At 42.7% G+C, this 18,634-nt stretch overlaps 1 protein-coding gene across 1 annotated transcript; it reads left to right on the forward strand.

Moving 5' to 3' along the window:
- Positions 1–1,297: 1,297 nt before the first annotated feature.
- Positions 1,298–10,971, forward strand: SLC39A1 (solute carrier family 39 member 1). The gene is made up of 3 exons (XM_072148395.1): positions 1,298–1,713; positions 7,607–7,737; positions 9,695–10,971. The coding sequence occupies exons 1-3, from the start codon at positions 1,605–1,607 to the stop codon at positions 10,373–10,375; spliced, it is 921 nt and encodes a 306-aa protein (XP_072004496.1). The 5' UTR covers positions 1,298–1,604; the 3' UTR covers positions 10,376–10,971.
- Positions 10,972–18,634: the final 7,663 nt, after the last annotated feature.

Genomic DNA, 18,634 nt, shown 5'->3' on the forward strand with positions numbered 1-18,634 from the left:
GCATTGTCCGCAATCCACGACATCACCTCTTCACACTGTTCTGGCCTCAACAGTGCTCTACCACGAGTCCCAGTAACTTGAGACATGATGAACCCAGCTCTGCGGCGTTCCCCTGCTCCCCCATCAGCAGGTGGTGTCTCAACCCGCCCAGGACCACGGCCTCTGACCCCTGCAGTAGTTGGACGCCCACGTCCACGCCCTCTACCCCTAGCCCTCGGGTTAAACATTTTCCAAATTAAAGTGTAAACTTTTATTTTTTTTTGTGTGTGTTTATTTTTTTTTATCAAAACGATGCTATCCTATTGCTATGGCTAGTTTCTAACCAACACTGACAGCACACAACTGGATTTTGTGCTGTGCCTGATGACTTTGAGCTATAAAATGAAATAAAGGTAAAAAAAAATAAATCAGCAGACTCTGCCTAATTGTAATCAAACCCCTAATAAATTGTCCCACTTCGGTGTTTGAGGTGGATATGCGTGTCACTAAGAGCTAAACACAACGGTCGCAGGTCTCCCAGCAAATTCCTCACAATATGGTACTAGCTGCACTACTAATGCCAGCAAGCCCAGCCACAAGCAAATTAAAAAAAAAATGTATAACGTTATTGTAGCCCTAAGAAGGGCTGTTGGGTTCTTGTAGAATCACTCCTGCCTAACACTATTCTAATAGAACAGCCTAACGCTTTCCCTGACCAGCAGCAGCTCTCTCCCTAGCGGCATCCAGACACAGAATGATCCGAGCAGCGCAGGCAGGGGCTAGTCTATTCCAAGGTCACCTGATCTGGCCAGCCAACCACTGCTATCGACGTGTAAGGGTACCACGTCATGCTGGGTGGAGTGCAGAGTCTCCTGGCTTGTGATTGGCTCTGTTTCTGGCCGCCAAAAAGCAAAACGGCGGGAGATGCCATTTTCTCGAGCGGGCGAAGTATTCGTCCGAGCAACAAGCAGTTTCGAGTACGCTAATGCTCGAACGAGCATCAAGCTCGGACGAGTATGTTCGCTCATCTCTAGTTATCCTCAATGAGTCCACGAACACCTCATGGGAGACCTGACCAAAAATATTCTGTATGGCGCCTCCTATTGTTGTCAAGTATGCTTTAAAGGGGTTGTCCGGGTGAGCATGTGTGTGAGTTGCTCTCCTCCATAAGCTTCCAGACAATAAAGGGGTTAGTGTTATCTGTGTGCCTGATAGCGCCGCGGGAAGCTCTCATGACTTGGCGCCAGGACACAGCTATCCATAGTCTCCATACAATGAGCTAGCACCGCCGCGCGTTATAAACCCCTCCCCCTAAGCGTGTGTCCCCGTCCCTCATTCCTTCTAGTCTACGCCCACACATTCCTGTACATGCCCAGGCCACGGCTCAGGGGCGTGGCTACGAGATGCCGGTCAGTCACATGGGGGGACGTCTAGGGAAGCCCTTCCCGAGGAGTGAAAGGCCGCGGCTCTCTCCTGTGTGGGATGTGTCTACACATAGAGCACTGTTGCTGTGTACACGACCGGGCTGCTGCTAGTGCTGTGTACAGGGCTGCTGAGCCTGGATATTACGCGCTAGCGCTGTGTACACCCCCGGGCTGCTGTGGTCAGGGACACAGGGCGGCAGCATGGAGTACTTGCTGCAGGTGAAGCTGGGCTGTCTGTTCGGGCTGCTGCTCCTCACCCTGTTGTTTGGGTTGGTGCCGTCCCGGATGAAGTGTTTCCAGACAGGAAGGGGTGAGTCCAGCTATCATCATATGTGCATGTGTCACTCTGTATCCAGAATTGTACATTCTACTGCCCCTATATATAGACAGTGTACTGTGTATATACAGATATATATATAGCTTATGGCTTCTGTATCATGTGACAATGCATCATGTGACCAGCATTGTGTCATGTGACCATCATATTCCATATAGATTAGTCCCTGTTCCATCTGATTGTACTTTCTCACATCATTGGGGGATCACCAGGGACCCTAAGTATGAATATGCCTCAGGCTGCGGGCACACATTTTGGACGTGTCCTTCCTGTTGTTTTAACAGCATAGTCCCCATATACTTCTATGGGCTTATACACATGAGCATAGTTTCCTCAGCATCTGCCCCAGCCACAAACTGTAAAGCAGATCCTATTGTTGCCCATGTTTGCGGCTCAGTATATTCTATTGTCAACTAGCTGCTGTTATTTGCACAAGCCCTTATAGTGGTGATCCATGGACACAGGAGTATTGACTACTAGTTCTGCTACGATTTTATATTACATACTAGCTGTAGTATCTGGGATAGTAAATAACTACATCAAGCTATAACAAAATAGAATGGGGCGTTGTTGTCTTTGACAGTATATGAAACCCCATGGATTTTTTGTATAAACTTAAAAAGAATCTGTCAGTAAAATGTACCCCGGCCCCTAAATAAACATTTTTTTTAAACTGCTGTTAAAAAAAGCAGTGGAACCATCACTAAATTTTATCTCCCCTTCCACATAACTTTGGGAACAATATGTATAAGTTTATCTCACCGTGTATCACCCTATGTGAGTCCGATCTGATATTCCTCTGGCATATTCATAAGTGTCCTTCACAGCTGCACCTACAGTATGAACAAGGGGGGAATGAGGGAGCTGATTTCTTTTCGGTGAGTTGCACCATTAATTCCATGTTTTTTTGTTCAATCAATAAGAGATTCACATACATTACATCTGCAAAGGCTACTGGGGCAAGGAGTAGCCTCAACGGCAGGGCAAGCAAAGGCGACTCTGCACTCCAACAGTCTCTGCAGATAATTGGCATATTAGCTAGAAAAAGTGTAGTTTAGTTTAGGAAGTATTTTAGGAATAGGTAAAATTAGATTAGAAGAAGAGTGAAGAAATCGGGTGAATCTTGTTTTTAAGCTAACAGAGCATATTTGATGGTGAGCTTTGGAGAATACTAGTTCTTTGTCAGTCTGTTTTGTTATGCCTGAAACAGAAAATTCATTGCATTTTATACACATTCACTGTATACACATCCATATAAGGAGACCCATCAGGAGCCCCTAGTACCCCCAGTACTTGCCTAAGCCCACAACTGAAGATCCTATGTTTTATTGCCAGGGAACTCCAATTGATTCTGCATAAAGACACAAGGCTAAAAGTCCCTCCTCTCCTTTCATTCCTGCAACCACCAAACCTAAACTTGTTGTCTGGGGTGCCCTGAGACCCACACCGGAAAATGGCACCTAGCCCTGCCTGCAAATTGGGTGCTAATGTTGGCACATTCACATGGGGGACCTGTTCCACAATCACAGCAATCCTGCAGGTCTTCCAATATGGTATACAGTATTGTGTGAACAGTGTCCAACTACAGGCCTTTATGTTGGGGAAACATGCCAGAGACTCCATCAGCACTTGAGCTTGCACTGATCCAACATAGGAAAGGAAAGATCTCCCACGCGTTTCTCCAGGGGACAACACTATAGAAGATTTGCAGATCATTTTTTTAATGGGGCGTTTCAAGGCACAGAAAGGAAATAATGGGAGTATAAATTAATACAGAGATTTAACACTTTACTAAGTGGTCTCAATTTGCAAGCCAGCTTCATAAGCCCTATCTCTGACCTGAAAGCAGATAAGAGCCAGGGCTCTCTTGTCATGCCTCACCTTTTTTTTTAAGTCGGTTTGTGGCCATCCCGTCGTAAATAAGATGTCTCTATATATATATCAATCTGTTTTAATCTTTTTTTATATCTTTTGATTATAGCGTAGTGTGTATAAAATGCTGTTTCATGCATCACACCATGTCTGGTGACGAGAACTAGTATTCTTAAAAGCTTACTATCAAATATACTCGGCCTCAAAAAGGTATTGCCTGATTTCTTAAAGGGGTATTCCCACGAACACAAGTTTCTTATATGTGCTCAGGATAACAAAATAACACATTCTCGAATTCACTGTTATTAACAAAAGTACAGCATTTTGCAGATATAAATCCAACCTGTCTCTATCAGTCCTGGTGTACACAATTTTGAGTTGCTTCTAGACCCTGTAAATTCTGACTTGGGGTCAGGCCGCCATCTTGGATTTCTTTGTGACATGGTGCAGAAGAGATTTCTGTCTCTCTCTGATCTGAGCCTGTAGCCACGCCCCCTGCATGGAGCTTAGAGGCACTCACTGATCACTTCCTGCCAGGAGAACGAAAGGAGCTGCAAACTACAAGGATATAAGTGATTTGGGGGAAGGGGGAGGCAGGCACATATTTGTGAGATGTAGCAGAGCTCACAGTGTAATAGTGTAAAAGTCTGTCAGCCTCTGTGTATTAAGCATAATGCATCTCATCTCTGATCTGTCTCATCTCTTTCCCTCTGTGTCAGTGTATTAGTACAGAAGTCAGATGAAAGTGTATATACACCTGTACCTTGATAATGGAACTACATTGTCACCCCACAGAACTAGATGAATCATAATGTTCTACTTAGTCCCCACCCACACCCTGGAATTTTATACTGAGCAGTTTAGGGAGAGATAGAAGCCAAAACAGCAACAGAACTAAGTATGATTGTAAAGTTAGGGGTTAAAATGATCTTTATTGTGTTTACGTCACTAGGGGATTGAAATGTTAGCATTTTCTTTTGTGGGGAAAAAACACTTATTTTTCTTTCTATGGCCAACATGGTACAAATCTACACTACTAGCAAGAAGCAGGAGAGCGGCGTACTGTGTTCTTCCTTGGCAGACAGTAGTTCATTTGAGACTTTGGTCAGACTCAGTGGAATGAATGGGTCGGAAACCAGATAGCAGTTTGTCAAGTTGTGAGTTGGAGGATAGTTCCATATGGACGTGTTGTTCCACAAGTCTTGAAGAAAATGGAAGTTGTAAGATAAGGCGATAGTTCTGTAGAGAAGACGGGTCCAGAGATGGTTGTGTGTTCAAAGGAAGATGGAACAATGCCAATGGGTAGCAAAGGGTTAAAGGAATTCTCTTCACCCAGTCACACGCAGTTGACTTCTCTCTCAAGGGGTAGTTATTGCAAATAATTTCAAAGCACAGGGTGAAATTTTCCACTCAAAGTCTGATATTCCCCAAGAAGGACTAAGCAAATTTTTTTTTTTTATTGAAAATGTGATTGCAACTGCAAGTAAAATGGATTAGTTGCGTGAAATCTTGTGAGCCGTGGTGGTTACTCAATAGTTAGAATTAATCAGTTCCGCAACAATTTGCAGCGTAGCCCAGGCCTTAGGTGTTTGACCTCTTCATGTGGGGAATTAGGGTTTAGCTGATTGAGTGATCGCTATCTCTACTACCCCACCCCTCTTAGCCTTCCCTCTCTTCCCAATAGTGGCTTAGGTTTCAGAGATCAAACAATCCAGTGTGTCAAAATTCAACCTACTTGTATCCAGAATGGCCCATGCAAAGCCAGGAACACACAGGATGATTCCTTTAACCCATGATATCTCTGCAATAACTGGGCAAACCGCAAAGTATGTCTGCAGTAGTCATTAATGTCCTGTGGGTTCAAAAATATTTAGTACTGATGGTTTTTATGTATTCTATCTATCTGTGATCTTAGAGATTGCCTGAGCATTCAAAAATATATATATCTGACCTAAGGAGTGGGGGAGGGGGATATATCCATATATATGATGTATCTCCATCCAAACTGTTGTATATCACTGATAAACTTAGGTGGAGGAGAGATTTACAGGCAATTATTTCTTTAACTTTAGATGTTTCTTATTTCTCACTGCATCTTGTAGTCTGAAAAATATGCTACTTGTTTGCAGTTTCGCAATAATGTTTTTGTCGTTATAAAATGGAGAAACGTTTGCGTGTTTTATCTCTGGTTAATTATTGTGTATGGGAGGCGGGTTGTATCTGGATTTTGTTTACTCAGATCCAACTCATGAAGTGCAGTGTAAACTCGTACATGATAGTCCTGAGTTCAGAAGTATCCCCTGCTGTGTCCCCTGAGATCTGACAATCAGATCTCACAGGGGATGTGCCCCATGTAAATACTTCTTGTTTGTACTACATATCAAGATTTATTAGTAGCGTATTGTACTTGGACTGGGTTTCCTCTCTATGGAAGTCCTCTTTTACACATAAATTTGCCTGGAGATCATCTGATTTCCTCAGGTCTGGATTCTAAGATTTATCATAAGAGTCTGCGGTAAACCTGTGCTAGTTGCCTATGCAATGGGAGCTCTGCTTTGATTTTATAAAGGGCTGTAAGAAAATGTAAACTGAACTCTGATTGGTTGCCATGGGCCTCTAGAACAGTGTGCTCCAAGACACTTATGATAAATGTCCCTCAAGTTGTTCATGCACTTGAATATTTTTTTTTTTAGACGTGATAGTCGTTGTTTCAACAGCTTCGACACATCCTCATTTATTTTTATGGGCTCACACACAGCCTTCCTCATACCCAAATGTGTGTCTACTGGCCTTAGCTGTAAAGCACATAGCAGGTCCTATTCCTACCCAAGTTTGCGGCTGGGGCAGTAACTTTCTATTTAATTTTCAGTGAGTGGTTAACATACAATATGCTTGATAAAGTCTGTTTTAAAAACCGTTCAAGAATTTACCATTCATATGCAGTTTTTAATGCCCAAACCAGGAGTGGAGTAAAAGTAGGAGGAGGAGGAGCAGCACCTTTCAATTATATGTCTCAACCCATTATAATCCATACACGCTTTTGGCTCCAAAAACTGCATCTGAAAAACTGCACGTGTGGATGCACCCTTAGAGCACATCAGGGTTTTTTTTGTTTTGTTTTTTTGCAGCAAGAGACCCTGCATCTTTTTGAATGCTATCACCATTGGCATTGGCATCCACCACTAATGGTTCAGATTTCCTGTGATTTCCAACCTGTAACTGAAACAATAGCAAGTTCACATACTGCCTGGCAATTAAACCCCCACTACTTGTGCTGTTATCTCAGGAAAACCACTTCTAGACTACTTTCTCATGCATTGGCCACTCCATGTAATGCATAAATGTGCTGGTCCAACATAACATGTTCTGCTGTTTTTATTGTGTTGACCCTTTATGTGATGTCCAGGTGTTTTGGGAAGACAACCCATTTGTAGGGAGTGTACCAGAATTCATGACCATGCAAAGTTGTAGACAGTGTTAGGTAGAATCCCCGGAGATATTTGTAATCTTATAGTTGTTGCAACAGGCTGTGAAAACTTTATTTTACAGCATTGTAGCTAGACTTGGTGCACATCTGTGTGAGATCTCACAGAACAGCCCTTCCCATCTGCTCTGAGTAAGAGCTGTAGTAGGATTCTGGCTAGATATTACACCAAAGTAAAGACCCTGGAGTGCAGTTTGAATACAGGCCTCAAAGCACAACGGTGTGAGAAGACTCAAGTCCAGCTACAATCCTGGAATATAAATGCATTTTTCTTTTTGCTGCTATCGGTATACACAAAGCTATGGCTACGCAGATCTTCAGCGCTGTTACCTAACACTGTCTGCTGCTTTGTATTGTTAAAACGTCTCACTTTAAAATGAGGTAGTGGTGTGTTGAGTCATAATATGAATATGAATGCAATCCTGTCTACAACTATGGCCATTCTGGTGCTGACATAGCTTTTTTGTTCCTAAACATCTTCTCATTAACCTCTGTCTGTCTGCTTTTCAGAGACCCAGCAGATGTGTTTAAGCTTTATCAGCTGCATAGCAGGAGGAGTCTTCCTGGCCGCCTGTCTACTGGATATTATTCCTGACTTTCTCCATGACATGAGGGAAGCGATGCAGCAGCAGCAAATAGCAGTATGTGCCACAATTACTAGAAGTCTTCTGTGTGCCTTGATGTAAAACTGGTGCTGCTTTAGTCATGAGCTCATCACTTTTAGAGTATATTCACACATTCACTTTTTCAGATGCAGTTTTGGGGTACATTTACACAGCTGTATGCCTGCCCGGCCCATTTGCGCTGGAAAGGGGTAGAGAAAAGCGACACAGCCGCACACACAGGGGGCATGCTCTATCTTTTCCCCGTGTACCGTGCGGAATGGTGCCACACGTGTGCCCCCGGACCGCCATTGCCATCGCCATGGGCGTCTGAATGTACTCTTAAATGTCCAAACCAGGAATGGAGTAAAAAAAAGAGGAACAGCTTTACTCAATGATATGTTCTCATTTATTATAATCCACACCTGCTTTTGGCTTTGAAAACCGCATCAGAAAATCTGAACGTGTGAACGTACCTTGAGGTTGTGACCATACGTTCAGTTTTTCAGATGCAGTTTTTGACACCCAAACCTGCAATGGAGTAAAAGTATTTCTCAACCCGTTATCATCCACACCTGCTTCAAAAACTACATCTGAAAAACCGAACATGTGCACACACGCTCACACAATGCGTTGCATCGCGTTTTTTGATACTTTTTTCATGCGTTCCAAGGAGACGCTAAAATTACATTGTGATTCCACTGCATCTGTTAAAGATGCATCTGCTGAAACGCAATGTAACCTCAGCATGTGATCAAGACTGAAGCCTTTGGAATGCGTCGGAAAAATGAATCAAAAAAGGCAACGCATTGTGTGAAAGTGCCCTCGGGGTGCGGTACCCCAGTGAAGGTAAAAGGCAACCATTCATTAGAAGTCTGCTACTGGAGGTAGAATATAGTATTTGTTTCCAGAAATTCATACCAAATCTGAAACTCAGGAGACCGCGCATGAAGAAATGCCCCTCTATCGAACCAATGGCCTCTACTGTATCTAAAGATAATAGCACCCAGTCTTGTGCCAGCACTTGGCCCATCTGTGCAACTACCTGCACTTTTCTTATATTCTCAGATGGGGATTCCCCAGGCATATAGCCACATTGTTCTGGGTGCCCAAGAGAAAGAACAACCTCATTTAATCTACCGGTAGTTGTTAGGACAAGTGTGAAATAAAGCATAGGAGCCGACTAATGGGCAGGTCTCATCCGCTGTCTGTTCTGAAATGTACTTATAATTCAACTGTTCTTCTAGTGATGGTATGAGTGGCATATTCAGTATAGGATGTTAAAGTTATAAAATTTATGTTAATTACTCTGGGGTGCTCAGGTTACATCACCTGAGCGCTAGTGCTGTGGGGGGAGCAGAAATTAAAATACAAGGCTCCTTGAGGCACTCGGGGGACATATCCTGAGCGCCCCATGGTAATTACAATAACTCTTACAACTCTATATTTCCGCAATTATGGAATACATGTTATTAGGTCACCTCTACCATAAGATGGTAGTGGTCCTTAAATATCTGCCTTGTCATGGCTATATGAATGTTGTATGTTTTAAAAAATTATTTTAAAAATGTCTACAAAAAAAATTATTGTTCAACCCTAAGGCTGGATTCACACGAATGTGTGCCCACGTGGCCACGGCTATGACCAGGCGGGCACACATCGGGTGTGCTGGAGAGGAGGAGGGGTGAGCAGCCCTCTCCATAGAAAATAACGGCCGTTCTTATGGACAGAGATGGAGCATGTTCTATCTCTTTTGCGGCCACGGCATGGTGAGCACACAATGTGCTCGCCATACCGAGCCTGGGCACCATAGACTATGGGGGACGTATATACGCCCCCATACGTTCATGTAAATGCAGCCTATACTTGAGTTTTGATGGTTACAAATATGATGATACTTAATATGGGAGTCAAACTATTTCTTATACTACGTTCTATTTTGTATTTTTAGCTTTTCCATTTTTTCACTTTGTGTTTTCCATCTTCTATTTTATAGACCGATTTCCCTCTGCCAGAATTTATCCTGGGTTTAGGAGTCCTCTTGGTCTTGATTGTAGAACGCATAGTTCTGGAATGCAGTAATGGGCTGACTGAGGAGAACACACCATTATTATCCGATACCAGCAACTCACCGGCTGTCCAGGATCATTTCCATGGCCATTCCCACGGTAGCCAAAATCATGATGTAGAACACGCGAGACGCCATTTCCATGTGGATTTTAATGCTCACTCCTCCTTCCGTTCTTTTATCCTCATCCTCTCACTCTCTCTGCACTCCATCTTTGAAGGAATTGCCATTGGACTGCAGAGTGCACAGTCAGAGGTCCTACAAATAGCAATTGCTATTCTCATCCACAAAAGTATTATTGCTGTGAGTCTATCGCTGCTCTTGATGCAGAGCAATGTGAAAACTAGGTGGTTTATACTTTCCATCGTCATGTTTGCACTCATGTCACCTATTGGTATAAGTATAGGGATTGGAGTCATGGAAACGCAATCCGGTGGGAGCAGTCTTGTTCAGGCTGTCCTTGAAGGTTTAGCTGCTGGGACTTTTGTCTATATAACCTTCCTGGAGATTTTACCCCATGAACTAAACTCTCACAAATGGCGCCTGCCTAAAGTCATTTTCATTGTATTGGGATTCTCCGGAATGGCAGGACTGAGGTTTTTAGGGTGAAAAGCATCTTCCATAAAGTGTTGGGGTTTTTTTTGCCAACTTATGTGCCTAACCTGAGAGACTTGATGAACAAATTTTATTTTTTTTTTATGCACTGAAATATTGTGGAGATGTTTTCTTTCTTATGGACTTCTGCAAATAAGTTTGCTCCCCATTTTCCCAAGATATAAATGAGTAGAATCAAGAAAACCTTTATATAGTATGATCTTTAATAAACGAATCATGAATATTTCTAGAAGTTGCTAGAATTAACATATCCGTTATTGGAAACCTGTATTATTATTTTTTTAAATCTGTCAATTATTCTGTTTTAGCAAACGTGACATCGGAGCAAAACGCACATTTAGTCATAACTTCTATGAGTAAAGGGGGTTTCTGGCTGATATCATTGATGGCCTATTCTGAAGATGAAATTCTCTTGGATTTTTACCATGTTGTGATAAAGCAAAGGCATTTCCAACTAGACATTAGATTGTACAGAACCCATAAAGCCCATACATCCTAAATGACCCCTTTAATAAGCTCAGTGCCTTTACTTTCACTTTATAAGAAGACAATTGCTTGCTAAAAGCCAACAATAAAGTGACTAAATACTATATTGTCATTGCTTATATTCTGTTTGTTCATGTTTTAAAGGGTTTTTTTCTTTTTCTAAGGCCTCCTGTCTCCCTGCAAAGGGAGGATGTGAAGCTGCTGCCACCACCAGCCGCACCACTGTCCATTCAGCTCTCCGTTCCCCAAGTCATGGAGCAAAGGTGAAAGTTTACCCCATTGCATGCACAAGCTCTGGTCCTGATTAGGAGCATTTCTAAATTGCTGACCTTTGAAATGCTCCTATTCAGGCTGGTGGAGGCAGACCACTTTAAAGATCTGATGGTGGCTGTCCACAGTCTGAAGTTCCCAGCAATCACTACTTTTCCCATCCAGTAGTCCCTGCCCTGCACCAACAGGCCGTGTAACATCTATTTTACTCCATGTTTAGGGGACAACAACCAAATGAACAATGTAACAATCCACAATATATTCAAACCTAAAAATTATTTATTCAGTATAAATTAATCACACCAATTAAAAAAGATGCTGTCCCCAAAAGTGGAACACAAGAATACCTAGAAGTCACAAATTGCTTGCGTATACAGTAAGATACCTATTAGCATGAAAGCCATATGATAATGTATATAAAATTAAAACCATGCTGTACAGCAGAATTTCTATAGATCTAACGGTCACAATACTTCATTATAAAGCTATTCAAAACACTCATCCACGTTCGTAAGACTTCTGGTGCCTGAAATGACAGCGGTACCGTCACAGGTTTCGTCTGGGGGTGTGGACAAGATCAAATGTGCACTAAGCATTTTTATTCCTATTGCGCACCTCACAATTGACATATGAAGTAAGAATGGGAAGGGACCTTACATCTCCTTAAAGTGGTATTTTCACGAAGACCAGATTCTTAAATATACTCAGTATAATAAAATAACACACTCTAATTCACTAGTAACAAAAATACGGCATTCCTGTTGTATACAATTTGGGTTGCCCTCGGATGCGACAGGACGGGTCGGGCAGGACATATTAGAATAGATTCTGTCTCACGCTGCAGTGTCTTTGCATTTCCCCTACCTCCTTGCATTCCAACACGAGCTCACACAGACTCTCACACTTCCTGCCACCAAACAGCAGTGTAAGGAGAGTAAATGTACAGGCAAGATAAGATCTTTATATCAGGGGAAAGGAGGTACAGCAGAGCTCACTGTGTGTTATATAGCTGAGTTAGCAGAGCTGACAGTGTTTGTTATGGCTCAGATGTAGCAGGGCTGGAGAGTGTCATTTTGTGTTCTATGCATCTTATGGATCTCATAATCTTCATGTTCAGAAGCTAAATAAAAATGTAGATAAAACTGGACCCTGATAATGTAACCAGATTGTCAGCACACAGGGATTATAATGTATCTGCTTAGAGAGTCCCTACCCAGCCTCTGAAACTTGAGTTACAATGGCAAAATTGGGGGTAAAAATTATGTTTATTGTGTAACTTTCTTTCATGGGTAAATCCCTTTAACTCCCCAGTGGGTTTATGCAGTAGTGGCTGGTCCGGAGACAGGAGGTGTTCTGGCTCACATTCTGCCACCACCCAGTATTGCCGGACATCACTCCTTGACTTCTACTCTGCTTCTTCCTCTCTTGCTTCCTCATCCAGTCAGCACAGTGCCCACAGTACCACTTTAAAAAAAGCCAAACAGCAGGTCATGCTAAAGCTCATCTGTCTTGGTGAAAGACCACAAACCGTCTAGGAGCCGTGGACTGGTATCCTGGAGCAGACAGATGAGCGTTTGCTGCCACTGGGCCTCATGCTCGGCAAGATGGTGTGCAACAACAGCAGTAGCTTTAGGGTGCTGTCACAGTGCGTTCTTGGACCGTTTATAAATGCACTGAAAACGTATGCTTGCATGTGACAGCACCTTTAGGTTGAGCCAAGTTGAAGCTTGTCCAGTGTATTGCGCATGTGCGGAACTTGGTGGTGCAAAGGTATGTGGCCAAATATACAGATTTGCCATCGCTGGTGCTTGAGGTGCTTGCCATGTGTTTGCATATTCGCCATTCACATCACGCTGCTGCTCACCTATCTACACTGCGGAGAGACTTTGGCCTGCCCAGCCACCGCCTATGTTATATACCAACTAGGTGGACTTCCACCTTAAATATGCTGGAAAGGGTTTGTCTGCAGCACCAGGTAATTGTGGAATTCCAGCTCCAGAACACCCAGGTGAGTCGATCAGCACTTTACCACCGAAGACTGGGCCTCCATGAGGGACATTTGTTAAATGCTGCACTGCTTCCAATAAGCCATCAATATCTCCAGTGGTGATGAAGCCATAGTCAGCTCTACCACCCCATGGTATCCCATTAGCCACCGTGACATTTTCTTATTATATTTCAATATTTCTCAATTTTTTTGTTATTTTAAGTACTTTCCCCAGCCTATTGTAGACAGGGCAATAGTCTAGTTTTTTCCCACTTTTTTCAGCCCTTAGTAGCCCAATTTTACAGTCATTTTTGGTGTTAAAATCCAGGTCCCTATTGACTTCAACAGGGTTTGTATTCAGGTTCTGGACCCCAAACCAAATTTATTTGGGAAATTCGGACAAACCCAGTGAATTTTGACCAACCAGCTCAATATAATACTTCAACCAATGTTAAAGAGAACCTACCATCACGAATCTACCTATAAAGGTAGATCGGGTGGTAGGTGGATGTAAGGGACGTGAGGATAGCTCTTTTTAGAGCTAATCCTCACGTCCCCGCTAACTTTAGGTACACTTTATTAACCTAATATGTAAATTCCGTTATGCGGCTACTGGGGCGTGGAGTAGCCGGCACGAGGCTACACAGCGCGGCTACTCCACGCCCCAGTAGCCACATTACTCCTCCTACCCTGTTGTGTGCGGCGCGCAGCTCCTCGTAGCTGCGCGCCCTCGTCCGACAAGCCGGCTATTGCGCATGCGCAGTAGCTCCGGCCTCGGAGCTGGGACTGCTCAGCCGTCGGCCTGCGTTCTGCGCATGCGCAAAACGCCATCATGACGGACGAGGGCGCGCAGCTACGAGGAGCTGCGCTGCACGCAACCGGGTAGGGGGAGTAATGTGGCTACTGGGGCGTGGAGTAGCCGCGCTGTGTAGCCTCGTGCCGGCTACTCCACGCCCCAGTAGCCGCATAACGAAATTTACATTTTAGGTTAATAAAGTGTACCTAAAGAGCTATCCTCACGACCTACAATCCCATGTTCTATTTCATAATGATCCTTTTTAACAAATACCGATCTGCATGGATCTTAGACTATGCTGGAGAACAAAGTCTGCAATTAAACAGCATATAGAGTGTGTGTGCGACCTCTAGTGGTAAAATTTATACATTCATATGCTTTGACACAATAGAAAAAAATAAATAAAAACACTTTGACAAATAAAACTGTTAGGAGTCTGCTGCATCTGTATTCCAGGCAGGAGCAACCAATTAAAGGGAACCTACCACCACGAATCTACCTATAAAGGTAGATCGGGTGGTAGGTGGATGTAAAGGACATGAGGATAGCTCTTTAGGTACACTTTATTAACCTAATATGTAAATTTCGTTATGCGGCTACTGGGGCGTGGAGTAGCCGGCACAAGGCTACACAGCGCGGCTACTCCACGGCCCAATAGCCACATTACTCCTCCTACCCTGTTGCGTGCGCATGCGCAGAACGCAGGCCGACGGCTGAGCAGTCCCAGCTCTGAGGCCGGAGCTACTGCGCATGCGCAATAGCCGGCTTGTCGGACGAGGGTCCGCAACAGGGTAGGAGGAGTAATGTGGCTACTGGGGCGTGGAGTAGCCGCGCTGTGTAGCCTCGTGCCGGCTACTCCACGCCCCAGTAGCCGCATAACGAAATTTACATATTAGGTTAATAAAGTGTACCTAAAGAGCTATCCTCACGTCCCTTACATCCACCTACCACCCGATCTACCTTTTTAGGTAGATTTGTGGTGGTAGGTTCCCTTTAATTGGTTGCTCCTGCCTGGAATACAGATGCAGCAGACTCCTAACAGTTTTATTTGTCAAAGTGTTTTTATTTATTTTTTTCTATTGTGTCAAAGCAAATGATTTAATATCATGTATAAATTTTACCACTAGAGGTCGCACACACTCTATATGCTGTTTAATTGCAGACTTTGTTCTCCAGCATAGTCTAAGATCCATGCAGATCGGTATTTGTTAAAAAGGATCATTATGAAATAGAACATGGGATTGTAGGTGACTACATTTTCTGTATTGTTTTACTAATGTTCTATGCTACCCCTGGCCTGGCTACGACATATTTCCCAAACTAAATATAAAGTTCTAGTTCCATTGATCTAATGTGTATTTAGACCCTCTAATCTTGAGTAAAGCCATATTTATCATATTGAAGGGGTTGTCCAGCGGTATAAAATAATTTCTGCTTTCTTTCAAAAACTGCTCTTTTCATGACGATGGTTGGCTCAACAAAGAACCATGCATTTCTATACAGCAGAACTGCGATACCACCACAAACCATGGTCAGATGTGGCGCTGTTTTTGAAAAAATTCTGTCATATTTTTCAACCTCATATCTTGCTTGGTTTTATATGACATATTTGTATGTGCAGCTAACAGCTTATTCATTTCTGTGGCTGCATTAAGGCAATCCTAAACCTTGAGCTGCATTTTTTTTTTTTTTTTTTTATCTTTAACCAACATTCCATCAGTTTATCTGAGCAGCAGTGTTCCCAAAGAAACAGTACAGCACTGTAATGAGTCCATTGTACTTCACTCATTTGGAAATAAATGTGTGAAAATGTATTTTCTCAAAATAACATAAAACAGCCAGTCTTTGGGAAGAAATACACATATCTTGGTCATATATTGGGGGGGGAGGGGGGCGGCGCCTTAATATCTTATTTTGATTAAATTGAATCCATAAGGTTTACTCATGCTGTAAATGCTCTTCATATTTCTTGGTGACCAATAGGGGGCAGTGTTGCTCGACATAGTAATAATTTGGCTGGTAGCAAAGCAAGTATTCTCAGCGTTTGTCATAAAGAATGCAATAGTATATGTTTTCATTCATAAATTAAATTTTTCATCTTGTATTCCTTTGCTATATCTTTTGAATACAGGCTGTCCCTGGGTTACATACAAGATAGGGTCTGTAGGTTTGTTCTTAAGTTGAATTTTTATGTAAGTCGGAACTGTATATTTTATCATTGTAATCCCAGCCAGAACTTTTTTAGTCTCTGTGACAATTGGATTTTAAAAATGTTGGATTGTCATAAGAATCAGGATTAAGACTAAAGCTTCATTACAGACACCTGTGATAATTGTTACAGCTGATCATTGTAGCCTAGGACTAAAGTACAATAACTTACCAATATCCAGAGGTCCGTTTGTAACTAGGGGTCGTATGTAAGTCAAGTGTTCTTAAGTAGGGGACCGCCTATATAAGTATTTTATTCCTCCTCCAGGTGGACTTGATGTGCCCGATGGAAATTTATTTGTTCAGCAATGTATACAACACTTTATAAATGTGATAACAAAAATTAGAAGGTTGCGGTGCCTGAAATTTGTCGTGCTAGGTAGAATTTCCATATTTTAAGATATACCATATATAGTAGATCAGCAGAAGTCTGATACTCTGCATAACTACTAATACAGTAGCTGCTCTATGTGTACTGGCTTTTCCTGACTTACAGTTCTGATACCCTTTATGTGATTTGGACCTGAGCTGCAGTTACTCATTATGGCCATTATACAGTGCATGGCCCTCTACCTTGCTGCTTACAGTACTGTAAATTGCATAGTTACAGTGCCAAATCTGCTGTTCTCACCAGATTTGGTGTCAACATCTATATCTTGGCAATCTTAATAAAAAAAAATAGGAGAAAAAAAAAATTACTATGGGTCTGCTGGATTACTAGGTTAGAGGACACTTCATTACATGTGTAACATTGCTATCTGCTTTGCCTTTACCAATAATTTCAACTACATGTTCTGCTAAACACACTTGCAGAACACTTAGGCCCCTTCCACACTAGAATTTTTCACGCGCGAGTTCTGCGCGTGCTTTTGATGCGCAGAACTTGCATTGCACTCTGTCCCATTGTTTCCAATGGGCTTGTCCTAATTTGGTTTTTTTTTTCACATCCGTGCATGCGTTTGTTTTGACGTGCGTCAAAATTGCAGCATGCTCTACTTTTGCTTTTCACACGCGTTTTTCACGCCCCATTCAAGTCTATGGAGACGCATCAAAAACGCATTACACTCGCGAGCATTGCAAGTGCAATGCGTTTTAAACTGATGGGTTGCTAGGTGATGTGAAACAAAGTCATGACGTACCAATTTAAAAAGGATGTGATTTAAAAACCGCAAAAACGCTAATGACTCCAAATAAGTACCAAAAACGTAGCCAAAAATGTCAGTTTTTCACGCATTGCACCCTGACGTGAACTGCAACGCTAGTGTGGAAGGGGCCTTATAGAGGGTATGGGCTGCTACTCCCTGCTCACTCTGGAGGGAGGAGGGGGAGGTTATGTGACTGTGGACTGGATTATTTGGCTAGGCTCACTATAGAGGGCTGGATCTTCTGGCTCCCTCTTCAATGCTTGGTAGGGAGTCTAATTTCAAGTAGTAAACAATCTCCATATACTTTTAAACATTATAAAAGGGTTGGGGGTTCACCACAAAGAGGGCGGGTTTAAGAGAGTGATCACCTCACTGACAGGATGAGAGTGAAAGGTCTTTAAATGAAATCTACCATCAAAATCAATGATAAACCAGGGGTACTTGCTCATAAATCCATGCACTGTGATTGTGGTAATCCTCTTATACTTGTTATCCATGGCCTCCTTCCTACTAAAATCAGATTTAAACATTATGCTAATTAGCCAAAAAGGCTACTGGAGTGATAACTGGAGCCCCTCCTTTCGCAGATTTACAGGATGTTACACTGTTCCCGCCTCCCCCTCTGCTTTGCTTGGCACGCCCTCTGCCTGGTGTAATCTTGCTGCAGCACAGGAAGCTTCAGCACACAGTGGGAGAGGGAAGTGCTCCTGGCATACTGTAACAACCCGTGAAGCTACAGCCTGAAGGGGCTCTGGGAATAACCTTTTAGCATAATTGTAAAAGCTGCTTTTAAAAGAAAGGAGGCCACAGATAACAAATATAACGATATTACCATAGTCACAGTGTCTGGATCTATGAGTAAGTGCCCCAGGTTTATCATGATGGATTCTGAAACTAACTAGTTAGAAACTAATTATCATCCCCCGAAAAATCTCCAGATCACTTTGGGTCTGCTCATCTCTAACTTAAAGGGGTATTCTCGTCTGGGCAATCACATTCAGTTTCACTAATCTGCCATATATAAACATTTCTTCAATTGGATGTTATTAAAAAAATGTTCCTGTGTGAAGATAATTTCTCATAAATGTAGTGATTTGGTCCCTTAGAAACCAGACAGCTTCCTCGGATACGACCACGTCACACTCTGGCAGCAGTGGCCAGACTTGCGCTATAGAGTCCTGCCTGACCTCCTGGATTCAGCAATCATTACCACAGGACGGCTGTGCGACATGCAGTTACTCCCGGACATTTCATATACAAAACCTTTTTGTTTATTTGTGCAATCTCTCAGGCAGAGGTGGCCGTATCCGAGGAAGCTATCTCGTTTCTAAGGGACAAAATCACTACATTTATGAGAAATT

Source organism: Engystomops pustulosus, chromosome 4, assembly GCF_040894005.1.
Source record: "Engystomops pustulosus chromosome 4, aEngPut4.maternal, whole genome shotgun sequence".
In the NCBI taxonomy this organism is placed as follows: domain Eukaryota; kingdom Metazoa; phylum Chordata; class Amphibia; order Anura; family Leptodactylidae; genus Engystomops; species Engystomops pustulosus.

Coding starts and splice junctions, on each gene's coding strand:
- SLC39A1 (XM_072148395.1), top strand. CDS start 1,605: ATGGAGTACTTGCTGCAGGTGAAGCTGGGCTGTCTGTTCGGGCTGCTG. Junction 1,714..7,606: donor GTGTTTCCAGACAGGAAGGG/GTGAGTCCAGCT, acceptor TCTGCTTTTCAG/AGACCCAGCAGATGTGTTTA. Junction 7,738..9,694: donor TGCAGCAGCAGCAAATAGCA/GTATGTGCCACA, acceptor TCTATTTTATAG/ACCGATTTCCCTCTGCCAGA.